Source organism: Gekko japonicus, unplaced genomic scaffold (assembly GCF_001447785.1).
Source record: "Gekko japonicus isolate JY-2015 unplaced genomic scaffold, Gekko_japonicus_V1.1 scaffold246, whole genome shotgun sequence".
NCBI lineage: Eukaryota > Metazoa > Chordata > Lepidosauria > Squamata > Gekkonidae > Gekko > Gekko japonicus.
The window spans coordinates 1,300,838-1,318,078 of NW_015162482.1; the positions used below are offsets into that span (position 1 = coordinate 1,300,838).

The following is a 17,241-nucleotide window of genomic DNA, read 5'->3' on the forward strand; positions in this document are numbered from 1 at the left end:
TTATTAACGGGAAGCAAAAATAATCTAACACGTTAGCAATTGAAATAGAATCAATGGGGAAACACATTATATATGTGTGTGTGTGTGTATGTATGTATATATATGTATGTATATATGTATGTATGTATATATATGTATGTATGTATGTATATATGTATGTGTATGTATGTATGTATGTATGTATGTATGTATGTATGTATGTATATAAATACAGCCGGGAATAAAAGACTTCAGTTATTTTTGATTCCCACTAATAATATATACTACTTGGTTTTTAAAATTTCTTTATTGTGTGTATGAAACATTGGTCTAGACACCTTGACACGGTTATTTCTTGATTGACAGCCTCCAAGTGGTGGCTGGAGATCTCCTGGCATTACAACAGATCTCCCGGTGACAGATCAGTCCATCTGGACAAAATGGCTGCTTTGGAAGGTGGACTCTGTGGCATTTTCCCTTGCTGAGGTCCCTCCCCTCCTCAGGCTCCGCCCCCAAAATCTTCAGGTATTTCCCAATCTGGAGCTGGGAACCCTAGCTGAAGAAGCAAAAATGACAACTTCTAAATTAAATAATACATAAAAACGATTAACTGGTCAAGTGTTTCTCCTCCTTTTCTGTGTTTTAATACCCAGCCTGATGAGGCCTCAAGAGCTTGCATGGTATTTTGTGATATTTTGTCATTATAAAAGGTATTCTATGGCTTTTGTGCCTTGCATATTAATTTGGACTAGCACAGCTACCTTTGTCTAGAAAAAGGGAGTGATTTAAGTTTCAGAATGGCAGAAGATGCTGGGGTTGTGCCCTGTTCCTGAGCTTCCCTGAGCCATTAGGTGGCCAGAATTGGAACAGAAGGAGGTTAGAGTGTCTCACTATGACTGGGAAGTCCCATGCTCAGATCACACTCTGCCAGTCACTCTCTAATCTACCTCAAAAGGTGGTTGTGAAGAAAATCAGAGGAACAGATGAGCCTGTGTACTGCCCTGAGTTCTTGGAGAGAAGAAGGAGATAAAAAATGCACTAGGCAGATAGAATGCTGAACGACCAAAGCCTTCGATCTGATCCTGCAATGCAGGTCTTAAGTTCCTCCATCCTTTCTTGTGGCAAAAACCAGGACTGGATGGCTTTGGGGTCTCAACACTCTGACTGGCAGCATCTTGACATCTGTTCATGGGGGGGGCGAGGATGCTAGAATGAAGGGGAAGGATGTTGACACCAGAGGGTCTGACATGCCCCCCCCTTCCCTACCTCCCAGGTTGGCTGCAGGAGCTGGCTCGACGCTTAGAGACTCCTTACTATCTGGTGCAGAGAAACAGCAGCGGCGAAGAGGACTCTGCCAACAGGACAGGCCCCCCCATGAATGGCAGCGCATGGGAGCTGGTGGGGGGCCCCTCGCTGCGAAGCGCCTACATCACCTCGCTCTACTTTGCTCTCAGCAGCCTGACCAGTGTGGGCTTTGGCAATGTGTCGGCAAACACCGACTCGGAGAAGATCTTCTCCATCTGCACGATGCTGGTGGGGGGTGAGTGGGACCCTGAGCAAGAGGGGCAAGGAGTCTGTCAGCTGGGAAAGAGGAGCCTCCACAGGAGCCTCTCTTCCCCCCTCCCCCTTCCCAGTCTTATCTTTTCATTTGTGTTCTTGGGCAATGCCGTTAGCATGACAACAGGGCAGAACACCTTCTATTATTACAGTTTTTATTTTGGTGCAATGCTCAGTCTTTAAATGGTGGTGTAAAATAGCTGGCAGAGTACAAAAGTCGCCCATTCAGTTGGGTAAAGCTAATCATTAGACAAGAGAAATAATAACACTGAGGATTTCTATGGTACGTTATACAAAATGCTTTCTAGATATTATCTGGACATAATCTTTACAACAACCCTGAAAAGTAGACCACTCTCACTGCCTTTGTATTGTTGCTGGAGGGGCTGAGAAAATAATGGCTTGCCTAAAGCCACCAGAGACTTTGTGGTTCATAGCTCAGTCTTTTATCTCCCTGTGTTAAACAAAGGGCTGCCATTTCCCCACCACTGGTAGGGAACTCCCACCAGCACGCCCCCATTCCCCACCATCTCTCAGTACAGTGGTGATGGGAAAAGGGGAAATGAAATGGCATACTACAACACCATGATGTCACTTCTGGGTGCATGACTGCAACTGATGTCACCATGTCATGGAACACTCAGGGATTTACCTGAAACTGTGGGTGTTAACATAGGGTGAATCCTAGAGTATCCCATAATGTGGTGACATCACTTCCAGTTACGCAGCTGGAAGTGATGTTATGATGTCATGGGACAACACTGGGGTAATTCCTGCTCATGCCAGTCTCTGAGTCGGAAGGGCTGCCAGTTCTCCCACTCTGTTGGGAAACCTCCCTTCTGGCAGCCTCTGTTGTTCACCAGTTCCCAGGAGAGTGGCAGAGGGAAAATGGATGCGAACTAGTTGTGCCAGTGTTGTGCTGTCACTTCCAGAGTGAACCTGAAAGTGATGTTGCTCTAGGGTACTCCCCAAACTCTGTGGTAAACCATAAAGTTTTGGGGAAATCCTAGAGTGTCACACCAACTCGATGTCACTTCCAGGTTTATGTTGGAAGTGATGTCACAAAATCAGCACAATGAATATTTACCTGTCCCTGTCACCCTAAAGCTCCTGTCAGGGGGTTGCCAGTCAAGGGCTGAAACTTAGGCCAGTTATAGAAGAAGAAGAAGATAAGAGATTGGATTTATACTCTGCCCTTCACTACCCAAAGGAGTCTCAGAGCGGCTTACAAACTCCTTTCCCTTTCCCTCCCCACAATAGACACCCTGTGAGGTAGGTGGGGCTGAGAGAGCTCTTGACAGAAACTGCTCTTTTTCAAGGACAGCTGTTGTCAGAGCTAAGGCTTGCCCAAGGTCATCCATCCAGGTGCAAGTGGAGGAATGGGGAATCAAATCCGGTTCTCCCAGATTAGAGTCCGCGCACTTAACCACTACACCAAACTGGCTCTCACACCAAACTGGCTCTCACACTGGCTTCCAACTCAGAGACTGGCATGAGCAGGAATTACCCCAGTGTTGTCCCATGACATCATAACATCACTTCCAGCTGCGTAACTGGAAGTGATGTCACCACATTATGGGATACTCTAGGATTCACCCTATGTTAACACCCACAGTTTCTAATAAAAAGAGACAACACATAAAAGAAGGGGAGGGAGAAAGCGGTAATATGCCATTAGTATTCCTGACATTATGGGTGATTAACAGGCTGAAAGGATGCCAGAAGTGGCCCTAGTACAGGGATTTGTGACAAACAGATGCAGGAAGGCCCGGGAACCCAATTAAGGCCTAAACTGAGGCCTAAACTTTTCCTTATTTCTGTCCTACAAAACCAAAAAAAACCCCCCAGGATGCTGAACTCTGTCTCCAAGGCCAGTTTCTGTTCTTTGACGTGGTGATCATAATGTCATGGAAATAGCCACAGATATGGCTTGAGATCACTGAATGGATGTAAGCGGGAAGCTAGTCTTTCCAGGAGATCATGCTTTGAGAAAAGAGGGTGGGGCAGGATTTGTTTACAAGGCCGAAGGCACCACTGCTGTTCTTCACAGGGCTGATTCTGAATGGACAACTTCATCGTCGGCTTGTGTTTGTGGGTGGGAATGCCTTGTGTTTTGTACAGGCATGACTTGTAGAGTTTGCCTCCTTCTGCCTACATGAGTCGCTTGTGAGGACGAATGTGCCATTGAGTCTCAGCCAACTCATCATGGCAATCCAGCCATGGATGTTTAAGAAAAGAGAGAAGCAGGGGTGGTTCCCAATTGCCTTCCTCTGCATGGCACCCCCCCTCCCGTCTTCCTTGGCAGTCTCCCATCCAAGTACTACCAGGGCTGACCCTAACAGCTCCCAGGCTCTGACAAACTTGGCCTAAGCTGGGCTATTCCAATTTAGAGTCACTTGCACAACATGTATATTGTATACAAGTGGAATCAGCTGCCTAGGGAGGTGGTGAGCTCCCCTTCACTGGCAGTCTTTAAGCAGTGGCTGGACAAACACTCGTCAGGGATGCTCTAGGGTGATCCTGCATTGAGCAGGGGGTTGGCCTAGATGGCCTGTATGGCTCCTCCCAACTCTGTGATTCTATTCTATGATTCTGTGATTCTGTGTAGCAGACAAGGAGCAGGCAAGGGGGTGGGGGCAGCATTCTTCTCTGCAGTGGCCTTGTTTTCACAACTAGCGTTGGTCCTGTTCGTTCTCTTTCGCATCCCCCAGCCTTGATGCATGCAGTCGTCTTTGGCAATGTGACAGCCATCATCCAACGCATGTATGCCCGCCGCTTCCTCTACCATAGCCGCACACGTGACCTGCGTGACTACATCCGCATCCACCGCATCCCCCCACCACTGAAGCAGCGCATGCTTGAGTACTTCCAAGCCACCTGGAGCGCCAGCAATGGCATTGATACCCATGAGGTGAGGCTGAATTCCACAAAGGTCTGAGGGCATGTGTGTTGAGTAGGTTTCCTTCCAGGCTCTTCACAAAGGGGATTGGAAGAGAGTAGCTGGTGAGGAAGTTGATCCCTAATCCCTGGGCACTTCAAGAACAATGGTGAGGAAGTTCCACGGAATGTTAATTTGTCATTAGTCTTGCATGTAGTGGTATAGTCCCATATAGGAGTAGTAACTTCCGAGTCTAGAGGGATAGATCCACAATAGTGGAGGGAAAGGTCATTGGCAAAGAGTAGATATGTACATAGTAGTGTTGACCGGCAGTGAAAGGGTAGATAAGGTGACGCTACATAGTAAAATGGAATGCTTTATTTATCCAGATGTTTGCTGCTTCCTTATTGAAAGCTTACCCCGTTCCCCTACAGCATGGTGTTTTAATGTTAACCTTTCAGTCCATTTGGAATCTTCCTTCCATGATGGTTATTTGATCACGTTTTTGTTCCATGGATCCTTCAAGGCCAGTATTATATGGTGTTATCCTCACCACAATCCTGTGAGGTAGGTAGCGCTGTGGCGTAGTAACTTGATAGCGATCATAACAATGATCTTCGTGGCTGAGTGGAAACTTGACCTCAGATATCCCCCTTCAGCCCATATCCACTAAAACAGTTATCTTCAACCCAAGGGTAAGGTCACTCAGATGGCTCATAGAGCCCCCACCTGCTGGTTTGCAGTCCCCTATGCAGCTGTCTTTTGGAAGGGCTGGCTACTAGTGCACCTGTGTAGGCGGCAAGGGCCCCATGTGTTAGATCGCCACTAACAAAGAACCGGAGAGTGATTTCAACAAAAGTGATCAGCTTTATTGTAGGTACGAACAAGCTCTTGAAAGAAGTCATAACCAGAACAACTTAACATTGGGAGCTAGGCTCCTTTTAAACATTCCCGGGCTAACGTAGCCACGCCTATTTACAATAAACAACCAATGAGGTTGTGCGGATAACGTCCAATGAACGTTCTTCCCTCGCAGGGAATTGGAACAGTTCTGATTGGTCGCTGTCGTGGAGCGACCAATAGCAAGTTGGCTCGGAGGAGCCTTCCTCTGGCTCGAGCTTATCATGGAGAGTTAATGCGGCGATTCCTGTAAGCCTTTTCGAATACACCACAATTCCTCCCCCCTAAGTTAAAACAATACAGCATTTCTAAACACACATTCACTGTTTTCCAACAATATATACATCAGTCATTACAATATAGTTTATTGCAATCATAATCACCCAGGTACGATGGTGCTCGCCGCGCACGCTGAGACCTGCAGAGCTGTGCAGACTCAGAGGGCAAACTCAACTGTGGGTCACCTATGGGCTCTGCAATGACTGGGTCAGGCACACTCACTGCTGGGGTTGCAGCCTCGAAACCAGGGGTCTGCCCTGCTTCGGGAACAGTACTCACCTTCATGTCTGGAGGTCTGAACACATACTCAGGTTTTGGAGACTCCGCTGTCGGAGAGTCAGTGCTGTCCTTCGTCCATTTCCTTCTCAGCTGGTCTATGTGGCGCCACCATTTCCTGCAGTTAGCCAGCTCTACCACATACATTCTGGTGCCTATGTTTTCACACACCACCCCGGAGAGCCATGAGTGCCCTCCAGCATAATTCCGGGCAAATACTTTGTCCCCGGCCTCGTACATGCGCACTTTCGTTGGCGTATCCTTGCGCTCTGGCTGTTGTTCGTTTAAATCCGGGTGCAACCGGTTCAAACGGGTAGTCAAGCATCGGCCCATTAATAACTCGGCCGGACTACGGCCCGTGGCACTACAGGGGGTGGGTGTGCTGCCTCAAGAGAAATGAGCCCAGTTTCACACTCCAATCTCCCTCATACATCTTGCTTAAGGCCTCTTTGGTCGTTCTGACCATTCTCTCTGCCTGCCCATTTGACGCGGGATGGAACGGGGCAGAGGTAACATGGCGGATACCATTGTCAGAGAGAAACTGAGCAAACTCCTGGGATGTAAATTGGGGCCTGTTATCACTCACTAACACGTCCAGCAGTCCGTGTGTTGCGAAAAGCCAGTGTAGCGCATGTATGACCGCTATTGAAGTGGTCAAGTGCATATGCACCACTTCCAACCATTTTGACAATGCATTAACGACAATTAAAAACATTTGTCCTTGCACGGGCCCCGCAAAATCTATATGCAGCCTAGACCACCGTAGATTCCCACTTTTGAGGGGAAGCTTGTGGAGGCTCGGGTCTGGCCTGTTGGCACAGCATGCACACTCGCACCCACTCCTCAATTTCGGCGTCTAGCCCAGGCCACCAGACGTATCCCCTTGCTAGCGCTTTCATGTGCACCATTCCCAGGTGTCCCTTGTGCAGGGAGTCTAACACTTTTTCCTGGAGCTTGTCAAGAACCACCACCCGGTTTCCCCATAAGACACATCCCTTCGAGATTGACAGTTCTTTTTGGCGTGCTCGGTAAGGTTTGAACTCAGGCTCCAGGCTCCCTACTGGCCACCCCCTCCACACCCAGTTTAGGACACGGGATAACACGCTGTCCTTAGCTGTCAGCACCGCAATGTCCTTAGAGGAGACTGGTGCCAGAGGGAGCTCGTCAATTGCTAAAACATCACACGCAGGGGCAGGGTCTGTTCCGTGGTCGGGCAAGGGGCAGTGGCTGAGCGCATCCGCATGCCCAATGGCCTTTCCAGGCCGGTGCTCAAGGTCAAAATCATATGCCTGCAAAAAAATCGCCCATCTAAGTATCCTTGGGGAGAAAATGTTAGGCATTTGCTTATCGGGTGCAAAAATCTCCAGTAGCGGCTTGTGGTCAGTGACCAGCACAAATTTCCTACCAAAAATAAAATCATGGAACTTTTTGACAGCCGCTACTAATGCCACACCCTCTTTATCTATCTGGGCATAGTTCCGTTGTGCCGCAGATAGAGACCTTGAGTAAAAAGCGATAGGCGCTTCGCTTCCATCAGGCATCAGATGGCTTAAAACAGCACCTACTCCAAAAGGTGAAGCGTCTGCAGCTAAAACCAGGAGTTTTTGCTCATTGCAATGAGTCAACACATCATTTGACACCAACAGCTCCTTTACTCCCGTAAAAGCCTTTTCCTCGGCTTGTCCCCACTTCCATTTTGTGTCTTTATGTAAAAGTGCATGCAAGGGTGCTGTCACTGTTGCCTTGTGTGGTAAAAACACATGGTAAAAATTAAGCAACCCTAAAAATGACTGGAGCTCCTTTTTGCTAGTTGGCCTGGGGGCATTATGAATAGCCACCACTTTTGTGCCTATGGGGTGTACCCCTTTTTCATCGATGCGAAACCCCAAAAACTCCACACTGTTAACACCCAGTGTACACTTGGACCGTTTCACTTTCAGGCCGGCGCTCTGATAATGTTTCAATACTTCCTTTACATGGTTTAATAGCTCTTGTTCAGACCCTCCTGCGATCAAAACATCATCAAAACATGGCACTGTTCCAGGTACCCCTCTTAACAGGCGTTCCATTAACCCCTGAAAAATCCCTGGGGCCACGTTGACCCCGAATTGGAGCCGGTTCACTTTAAAAGCTCCTCTGTGGGTTACTATAGATTGTACCTCGGCTACCTCCTGTGTAACAGGCAGCTGCTGGTAAGCTTGAGCCAAGCTTAGCAAAAACCTTCCCTCCCCCCAGAGAAGCCAGAATGTGGCTTATTACTGGAACCGGGTACGAGTGCTGCTGCAAGGTTCTATTTAGAGTACACTTGTAATCTGCGCATATCCGCACAGACCCGTCCGGTTTGACCGGTGTCACTATTGGGGTCGCCCATTTACTAAAAGGCACCATTTACTAAAGGGTACAGGTTCCAAAACCCCTTGCTCTATGAGCTTGTCAAGTTCCATTTCGATCCGTGGTTTTAATGCGAGGGGCACCTTCCGATACTTTAACCGTATCAGTGTTACAGACGGATCCAACTCAAATGCAATAGGGGGCCCTTTGTACCTTCCCAATCCATCCCCAAACACCTCAGGGAACTCATCGTACAACATATCCCATTTATTTTCACACAGCTTGTTGACCCCATAAATTCAAATGCCTAGTGGCTCGAACCAGTCTAACCCCAGTAGGTTGACCCGGTCCCCTTCAGCAACCAGCAATGATAAGGTAACACATTTCCCCTTGAACTCAACATTAACAGTATCCCTTCCCGCCAAAGGAATTCTCTTTCCTTGAAAGTCGGACACCCTTGTGTCCGCAGGCTTGAGCCGCCGCCGACTCCAGGTAGGGAACAGCCGCTGCCACGTTGCCGAAGAGATCCCGATGACTGATGATCCCGAATCGACCTCCATGTTGCAGGGCACGCCATCAATGAGAGGGGTGACGGAGATCTTTTCTTGACAGCTGGTGCGAAAAACGGTCGATGCGCTTGTCAGGTTTCATGTCATCTGGCAGTTGGCCTCGGTTGCTTGGGATCGCTGTTTCCTCCTGGTTAGGGGTGATGAAGGCTTGTGTGCTGACCTGCAGACTCTGGCCAAATGGCCTCGCCGCCCACATGCTCGGCACTTGACATCTTTGGCCCAGCACTGGTCGCGCTGGTGTTTCCCACCACATCCGGAACACGGCTTACTCCATGCAGGCTTCATTTGGGTTCCCTTGTCCACTCCCGCCTTCACTGCGTTGACGTCTTCATCCACATTAACGCTCTCGCTGTCAGAACCCTGGTAATGGACGTGCTGCTCCGGTAACGCTGGTCGCTGCCGGACCTCTTTAGTTGACTTATCTGCCGCCTCTGCTGCGACAGCCTCCTCGTAAGCCACAGCCCAGGTCAGGGTTGTGCATGCAAACGCTGCTGCAGCCTCTCATCGCGAAGGCCACACACCAGTCAGTCTCTGAGGGCCTCCTCAATGTCGGTAAAGTTGCACGGCCGCGCTGCCTTTCATAGGGCCGCCACAAATTCTGCGATGGACTTGCTCGCTCCTGCCTCTTTTTACAAGGTAATTCAGTGGTAGGATTCTTCGCAGCAAAGGCTGTTTCAGAGATCCCCCCCTCCCCCCAAAAACTCTCAATTGTTTTCTGTCTCTTCCACTAGCTCAGCCATTTCTGTCACTCAGGAGCACACAGCTGCTGTTCCCACTAGTAAGCTCATTCCTTTGGCTCCTCCTCCTCCTGCCATATGACTCTGATGTCACATGCTGTCCTCTCAGGTCCCCATGCCGCTGCCTGGTGTTTAAGGTGGGTCTCAGCTATGGAGAAGACCGCTTCTCTACTTTCTCTTGCTTCTTCCACATTCAAGAGGAAGATCTGCTGGTAACTGTCCATCCCATCCCTGAACACGCAACTTATTTCCGAAATGCTGGTTTCCGAAATGCTGGTTTATAGGAGTAAAAGAAGTTATCCGGTTGGGCAGGGAAGAGTGGTATTTTGAGTAGGAGCCAGAGACTTACGACTGTAGAGTCTGCTCTACATTTTTTCACCATTGTCCACTGAGATGTGGCTTTGGGTTTACTGTGACCATAAGTTGTGAAGGTGGGCCCATTTAGAAGCTGTATTCTGCATATAGCCACCTTCTTATTGTGCTTTAGGGTCCCCAGAGGGTGGCAGTCATGCTCCTACTTTAACCACCATTTATCTTCCCCCATTCTTTAGTTGCTGCAGAGTCTCCCTGATGAACTGCGAGCTGACATAGCCCTCCACCTGCACAAGGAACTGTTACAGCTGCCGCTCTTTGAGGGGGCGAGTCGGGGCTGCCGGCGTTCACTTTCGCTCAGTGTCCGAACCTCCTTCTGCACACCCGGGGAATACCTGATCCGGCAGGGGGATGCGCTCCAGGCCCTTTACCTGGTCTGCTCAGGCTCCATGGAGGTGCTGAAAGATGGCACGGTGCTCGCCATCCTAGGTACAGTGCCCCCTTTGTGCCAGCCCTCGCAATGCCCCCTCCCATCCCTCTCCCTTAATTCCCAGGAGAAGTGGGGGAGCTAGAGAAGCACAGGAACACCCCCCCCTTTCCTCAATTGAAGCCATTAGTATTGGAAATGTGTCCCTTTTAAAAACAATTAACTTGAGACTTGTGGAAAAAAGCACAGATTCTATCCGTGTTTGATGATTGATTGATTAAGGCCAAGGCATTTTATGCTACAAAGTGCTGCTAGTTGGTGAAGACACCGCTCTGCTTCTGTTTATTTTTGCTGCAACAAGCTAACCAGGCTACCCCTCTGAAGTGGCACAGATCCCGACCATGTGTTGTTGGCTGTTGTTTTTGATGTGGAGACCAGCTTACACGTTCTAGCCTAATCTCAGTTTCAAAAATTTAAGCCCAGTCCTAAATTTTAAGTCCCAGTTCCATCTGGCTTGTGATGTAGTTGTTAGAGTGTCGGTCTAGGATCTGGGAGACCCAGGTCTGAATTTTCACTCTGCCATGGAAGCTTGCTGGGCAGCCTGATCACTGAATGGGCTGGATGTGTCCTTTGGCGCTAAGGACGTGCAGCCCCATCTGGGGTCACTGCTCGTTACACTTTTCTTTTTGATTCATTCATATCCCACCTGTTTTGCATGATGGAACTCAATGCAGTGCCCAGGCGGTCTTCTTTGCAGGCACTGACCAGCTTTGGACCTGCCTACCTTCAGCAAAGGTGATGCGTCATACATGTTTCAACCACAATACACAATAAAAACGTATATTTGGGACCGCCTCTCCTGGCATACCTCCCAAAGAGCTCTGTGCTCTTTAAATGACAACACACTGATGGTCCTGAGGCCAAGGAATATTTGCCTGGCCTCAAGCTAGAGGCTTCTCAGCGGTAGCTCCAGCTTGGTAGAATACACTTCCGAGTGAGCTCCGAGCCTTGCGGGACTTGACTCATATCTGCAGCGCCTGCAAAACGGAGGTGTACTGCCAAGCATATGGGTGAGGCCAGGAGAATTCCTATAGTTCTTCCTGCCCCTTCTCCCCTTTTGTTCTTCCCCTGGGACAGTGATAGTATTATTACATGTGATGCCACTATTATATGCCATCTGATTAATTGTAAATATTTGAACTTGAATCTGTTAAATTTATATGTTTTAACTGTGGGTGATTTCCCACAAGTGCTGCTCCACGCTCACTCTTCTCTTTGGCCCGATGGTACGTGTCAATTTCACACAAACTGCTGCGCAGCTGCATTTTGCCTCGCAGCTTTGTGCGATTTTTCCCACGTCTACTCAATCCTGTTTTTTGAGGATTGAGTAGACGTGGGGAAAATCGCACAAAGCTGCGGGGCAACGGCTGTGCAGCAGCTTGTGTGAAATTGACACGTACGGGGCAAAAGGGAGGAGTGAGCACGGAGCAGTGCTTGTGGGAAATCACCCTATATTTTTAAACTGTTTATTATATGTTGTGATCCATTCTGAGCCCCACACTAGTGGGGAGAGCGGAATACAAACAGACAGACAGACAGACCTTACCCCAAGTGTTACTGGATCTGAGGTGAGCCTCAGCAAATACCAAATCCTTGAAGTATCCACTGATTCTTACATTAGAAGCTTTGGTCAGGCATATACAAAACTAATAAAAAACAAAATCCAAATTCTGTTGCAAGGCAAGCACAATTCTGTAAATATACACGTTTTCATTATTGTTAACTAATTTTTCATAATTTATCGTGCCAACTTGAAATTCTACATAATCTACATCAGCGTCTGTTGTGCCCCGGCTGTTTCAGGGTTATTTTCACAACTTTAATGGCCATCTTTAAATTGAGTTGCCATAGGCCCCCTTGGGGAGTGAAGGCAGCATGGTATAGCCCACCATAAGTTGGTTGTGACTTAACAGCACTTACACACTGATGTAGGACCTCTTGAGTTCCATGACAGAGTTAAGCAGCTGCCTGAATCCCTCCTGATGAGACATCTTATGTGTTAAATTTTTGCTGGATCATGTTCTGGCTTTTGGTTGCCTTCCATAAGAAAGCCTGAGTTTGTCAGACTGTTGAATTCTGCACCAAATAAGTTTGCACACAAACTGTGAAGTTGAGGAGTTAACAAAAATACACACAGCCCCCCAAAAGTAGGAGGAAAGGGATTCATATTTCCATGTATTATTGCTTCTTCCATTTCTTCTAGGTAAGGGGGATCTGATTGGTTGCCACATCACGACCAAGGAGCAGGTGGTTCAAGCCAATGCAGATGTGCGGGGCCTCACCTACTGTGACCTGCAGTGCCTGGGCCTGGCTGGCCTCCTTGCCAGCCTGGAGTTCTACCCAGAATTTGCCAGCAAATTCCGCCGTGAACTCCCCTGTGAGCTTAGCTACAATCTGGGCGGGGCCAGCGTCTTTCAAGTAAGTGGGTGACTGTACCATGGGGTTACACCCCAGAAGGGGTGGAGATTGTAGATGTCTTGAGTCTCTTGACTCTTGCTTGCTATGTCAGAAAGTAACTTCTGTGGTTAAACAGTGTTGTATCTTGCTTCACTGGCCATTGTCCGCCTGCCCTTCTGATCGAATATAGAAAGCGTCTGTTTGGATGTAGCCCAAGATGAGAATGGGCAAACTCTTCAGAATCCTGAAATAATACAGAAAAAAAACACATTCATTGAGTGATCACGATGTCTAGAAAATTGATTTGGATTTGGCCTTTGTGCAAAGCTGGAGCATCTAAAGAAGCTGGAAAATATGCGTTCCTGAGGTTTGTTCTTTAGATGCACCCTACATGTGGCAGTGGCTCTCAGCCTAGATACCTGCTGTGCCTTTCATCCCTTGAATAGGAATGGATCTCTCACAGTGCCCCACAAGTAACTTGAAATACAGGACAGGGATGAAGAGCCAGATTCATGGCACGAGTGTGGCAGTGGGGCCCCTGAAGCCTCCAAGACCTGGTGTGTAGTGATTGGGGTGGGTGTGGGGCTGGCATGGCAGTGATTGCAATCGTGTAGTACAAAGACTTTTAAAGATCTGTTGCCTCAACTGAATTCTTTGCTGCTTGTTTTAGTTGATTTTAATTCTGCTGTTTTACATTTTTACTCTGTTTTATACTGTTTTATTGCAATGCTTCTGTGACTTTATTTGGAAATCTCCTCAAATGTAAATGGAGAAAGCATGATCTTCTAAATAGATCCAGTCAATTGCATCATTGCATGAATGCCAGGGCCTTGATAGCTCTGGGACAAGTTGGTATACAGACAGACTCCTTTATGTATTTATTTTTATAGCTCAACTTTCTTGCTGGCACTCAAGGCAGATCACACAATAGAAATAATGTAATATGAAAAGTACTGGGTTCGATACATCAGGACTCGGACCACGATACAGGAGAAGACGTGTTTATTAGTACTTCACACATGGAACTGACTAACGGCCCTGCCAGGCCAACTATATACACATCCACCCAGCGCACCCCCAGTCCTGTTGGAGGGTTTGAATTTCCCGCCAAAGTGGCTATTGGTGAATGCTGGGGGAACTAGGATTCTACCCTTCTATTGTCTAGAGGGGCCAAGCTCCTTGCTGTAGCCGCGGACCCCTAGTGGCATAATGACAGCATACTACGTCAGCTAAGGCTGATCTGCCCGATCTTGACATTATGGCTAGGAACATCATGTGAATGATACCAACACGTATAGGAACCAAGGAATATCCAATTGGGAAGTTTGATACCATATGAAGGCACGCTTGTATGAAGTTTGATGTTTGAGAAAGACGTTTCGAAACGAATATCAACTCTGGGGGAGTTCGTCCACCATATCATCGGATTTAGCCATCTGTAAAAAATAGTATTATTGATTATGTGATTGTATTTGCTTCAATATTATAAGTGATACATGCACAGATTGCAGTAGTTCTTTTTCTTGTAAGCATACTACATCCAACAGACAATGCAGTAGGAGCAGGATTGTAAAGGTAGAAAAATAATGTACATCTGACATAAACGATGCAGAAAATGGAATTACAAAAGAAGATGATACAGTACGAGTAGGGTAAAATACACAGTAAACACTGGAGTAGAGTACAATCCTGCTTCTTTTATAAAGAAAGCCCCCTCCTGAGCCATTCTTTTATATACCAAGGTCTGGAAGAAATCTGTAGAGATGGGTTCCACAAATTGGCCAAGGAGATGAGGGATTTTTTGGGGGGACAACTGTAGCATGACTTCATTAAAGATCAGAGTTTATTAAGCTGCTAGGCATTCTTAAACTTTATTTTCTTCAAAGAGAGAAAGTGAGGATATTTTCAGTGCTTTTGGACACTAGAGGTCTCTCCACATGGTAATACAATACAAAATGACTTCAAACCTACATATGGGTCATAACGAACTGTAATCCTACAGCTGAAATGGAGGTGGAATGGTTAACCGAACAATTTCAAACAGAAGTCCACCAGAATTCGGGCATCCCACCTTTTTTCTGCTCCTGAGATGCAGGGAAGTTCTGGAAGGTCCCTAGGGCAGGCTTCTGAAGAGGAGGGATGGACTCTGGAGATGGAAAGATGTCAGGTTTCCTCTGTGGTACTCCTGCATTTAGTTTATTTGCAGACCACCCTTTAACTAAACAAAGCCCCAAGATGGATATGAAAACAAAATGCAAAAAGTCAACAAAAGACAGTAAAATACTGTGGTGCTGCTCCTTGGGGTGTGGGGGTGCAGGGGTGCAGGCAATGCAAAGACGACAGGATACAAGCTTGCAGGAACTGATCTGAATGAATGAAGGAAGGAAGGAACGAACCCCCTTCCCTCACGCAGCAGCTTTATTTATACACCGGGAGTTACAAGCATTAGAGCATCCTTAAGGAATGTTTGTGTGTGCGTGTGTGTGTAAGCTCTCTGTTATCTGCCAAGGACACAAAACTGACTGCGTAGGAATCACCAGACTTCTCTTACCACACAAACACTTTTGGGTTACCAATTCTCCAGGAAGGAGATTCCTGCACTGCCCTACATGTCATCCCTTTTTTTATTGTTTTAATGTGAAATCCTTTTTGCCAAGGTAGCTTCACATGATGAATTCAGCACATTAGGAGATGCGTCCTCCATGCAGGAACAATGTTACCACTCTTGGGCCTGCTACAAAAGAGCAGACAACATTGCTCCTACATTCCATCCGCCCCATGCAATTAGCTAGGTTCCCAATTTCCAGGTGAACAGCCAGGAGAACAGAGGAGCAGTGAATCCCCCCCCGGGCCTCCACTGCCCCCACAAAATACTATACAAATTATGTTAAATAATACTATAGAGATCAGTTTCCTCCATCATGTACTTTCTTGGTCTCTGTCCCTACAGGCCGAGTCATCCTTGCTAGGCAGTAGAGAGCCTGCCACTTTGCTCTCCACAGTGGAAGAGAAAGAATCAGAGGCTGCCTTCCCTTCCCACCGCAGGACTCCTTTCCTCCCCGCGGAGGCTGGCGATGAACCTTCCAGTCCTTTGCTCCCCTCTGTCTCAGCGTGCCAAGGCCATCACCCTGCACGTACAGGCTTCCTACGTCACTCGCAGTCTGAAACCTCCTCACGTCCCACAGCGTTGCGGCTTCACAGCGTCCCGTGCAGCGGCCCCCCAGACCTCAGCCCCAGGTAAGCAGCAGTCAGAGAGAAAAAACGTGGTAGAAACAGGGGTGATACCACAAGGTAACTTCCCCCCTCCCTTCCCATCCCAGCTTAGGATTCCTTGCTCACTTGGGGTTTTTTTGGCTTGCTGTACCACTTTGATTCACATTTTTGAATGTTGTAGAACTCCTGGTTTGAGTTCTGGCCAGAAGGGGTGAGAGTGCAGAGATTCTTGTCCCCTGGACTACAGCCACTCCGTAGTCTTAACAGCAAAGCTGAACTTGCTGAGCCAGCTCAGGTTGGCCCCAGGAAGCCACCCTAGGCCTATCCAAATTTCCTCTGCACTATTATAAGGCCTGTGGTTTTATGCCTGTTTTCACTCGCCTGTTTTGCTAGTGGCAAAGTCTGGTGTCTGAAGCCTTAGCGTTCCAGCCTCCCAGCTATTAGATCCTCTTTCCCCCCCTCCTCTCTCTCTCTCTATCTAAAGGGTTGTGGACGGCATTGAAGATGGGTCTGGATCTGACAAACCCATTTTCAGCTTCCGCATTGGCACCTCAGGCCCTGACTTCAGCAGCTCTTCACCTGGCACAGGTAAATATTTTGCACTGGCATTTCTCTTGTGTGCCTGTGGGAGGAGGGAAACACGGCCCAAGAAGCAGCCGTGTTTTCGTCTGCAAGCAGCAACCCAGCCTGTCTCTCTTCTTACAGACAGCGGCCTACTCACCATCCCCACAGAGTTATCGGGGGCTGACACGATTGAGAAACTGCGCCAGGCGGTAAGACCTTTGGCCATGATCCGGCGTAGATATATTGTATGAGAAGGCAAAGCTTTTCCTGGACTCCACTAGATCAGATGGCAAATGAAGGATTGCATTGTCTAGATGTCCAGCAGTGGGGTCGGGGGCGGGAGACGAAATCTAGCATGTAATAAAACATCCATGGGAAGGCTGGGGAGAGCACTTCTCGGCTTTCCTTCCCTATGGAAGAATTCAAACATATATCACCGGTGTTCAGGGAACACTTCAGCATTTCATTTGAGTGGATGTATAAGCTAGTGCCAAGAGCCTTGTATCTTGACCCCTGTTGATAATTCTCTCAAATGGGTAGGGAAATACACCTTTAATGTGTCTATGGGGAAGGAAGATGGCCTGGGGACAGTCTGATCTCATCAGACTGCAGAAGCCAAGCAGGGTTGCTGCTCGGATGGGAGATCACCGAGGATTCCTCTACAGAGGAAGGCAATGGCAAACCACCTCAGCTTCATCCCTTGCCTTGAAAGCTCCTTGCTTGTTTGGGTCACCATGAGTCAGTTGCAACTTGACAGCAGGA

At 47.9% G+C, this 17,241-nt stretch overlaps 1 protein-coding gene across 1 annotated transcript in view; it reads left to right on the plus strand.

Annotated features, from left to right (window-relative positions):
- KCNH3 (potassium channel, voltage gated eag related subfamily H, member 3) overlaps positions 1 to 17,241 on the plus strand; it is a 91,567-nt gene that overhangs the window by 73,371 nt on the left and 955 nt on the right. The window contains exons 8-14 of the mRNA XM_015405879.1: positions 1,253 to 1,519; positions 4,248 to 4,447; positions 10,058 to 10,307; positions 12,509 to 12,723; positions 15,653 to 15,939; positions 16,400 to 16,503; positions 16,621 to 16,688. Coding sequence (XP_015261365.1) covers positions 1,253 to 1,519; positions 4,248 to 4,447; positions 10,058 to 10,307; positions 12,509 to 12,723; positions 15,653 to 15,939; positions 16,400 to 16,503; positions 16,621 to 16,688 — 1,391 coding nt within the window. The remainder of the gene's footprint in view (positions 1 to 1,252; positions 1,520 to 4,247; positions 4,448 to 10,057; positions 10,308 to 12,508; positions 12,724 to 15,652; positions 15,940 to 16,399; positions 16,504 to 16,620; positions 16,689 to 17,241) is intronic.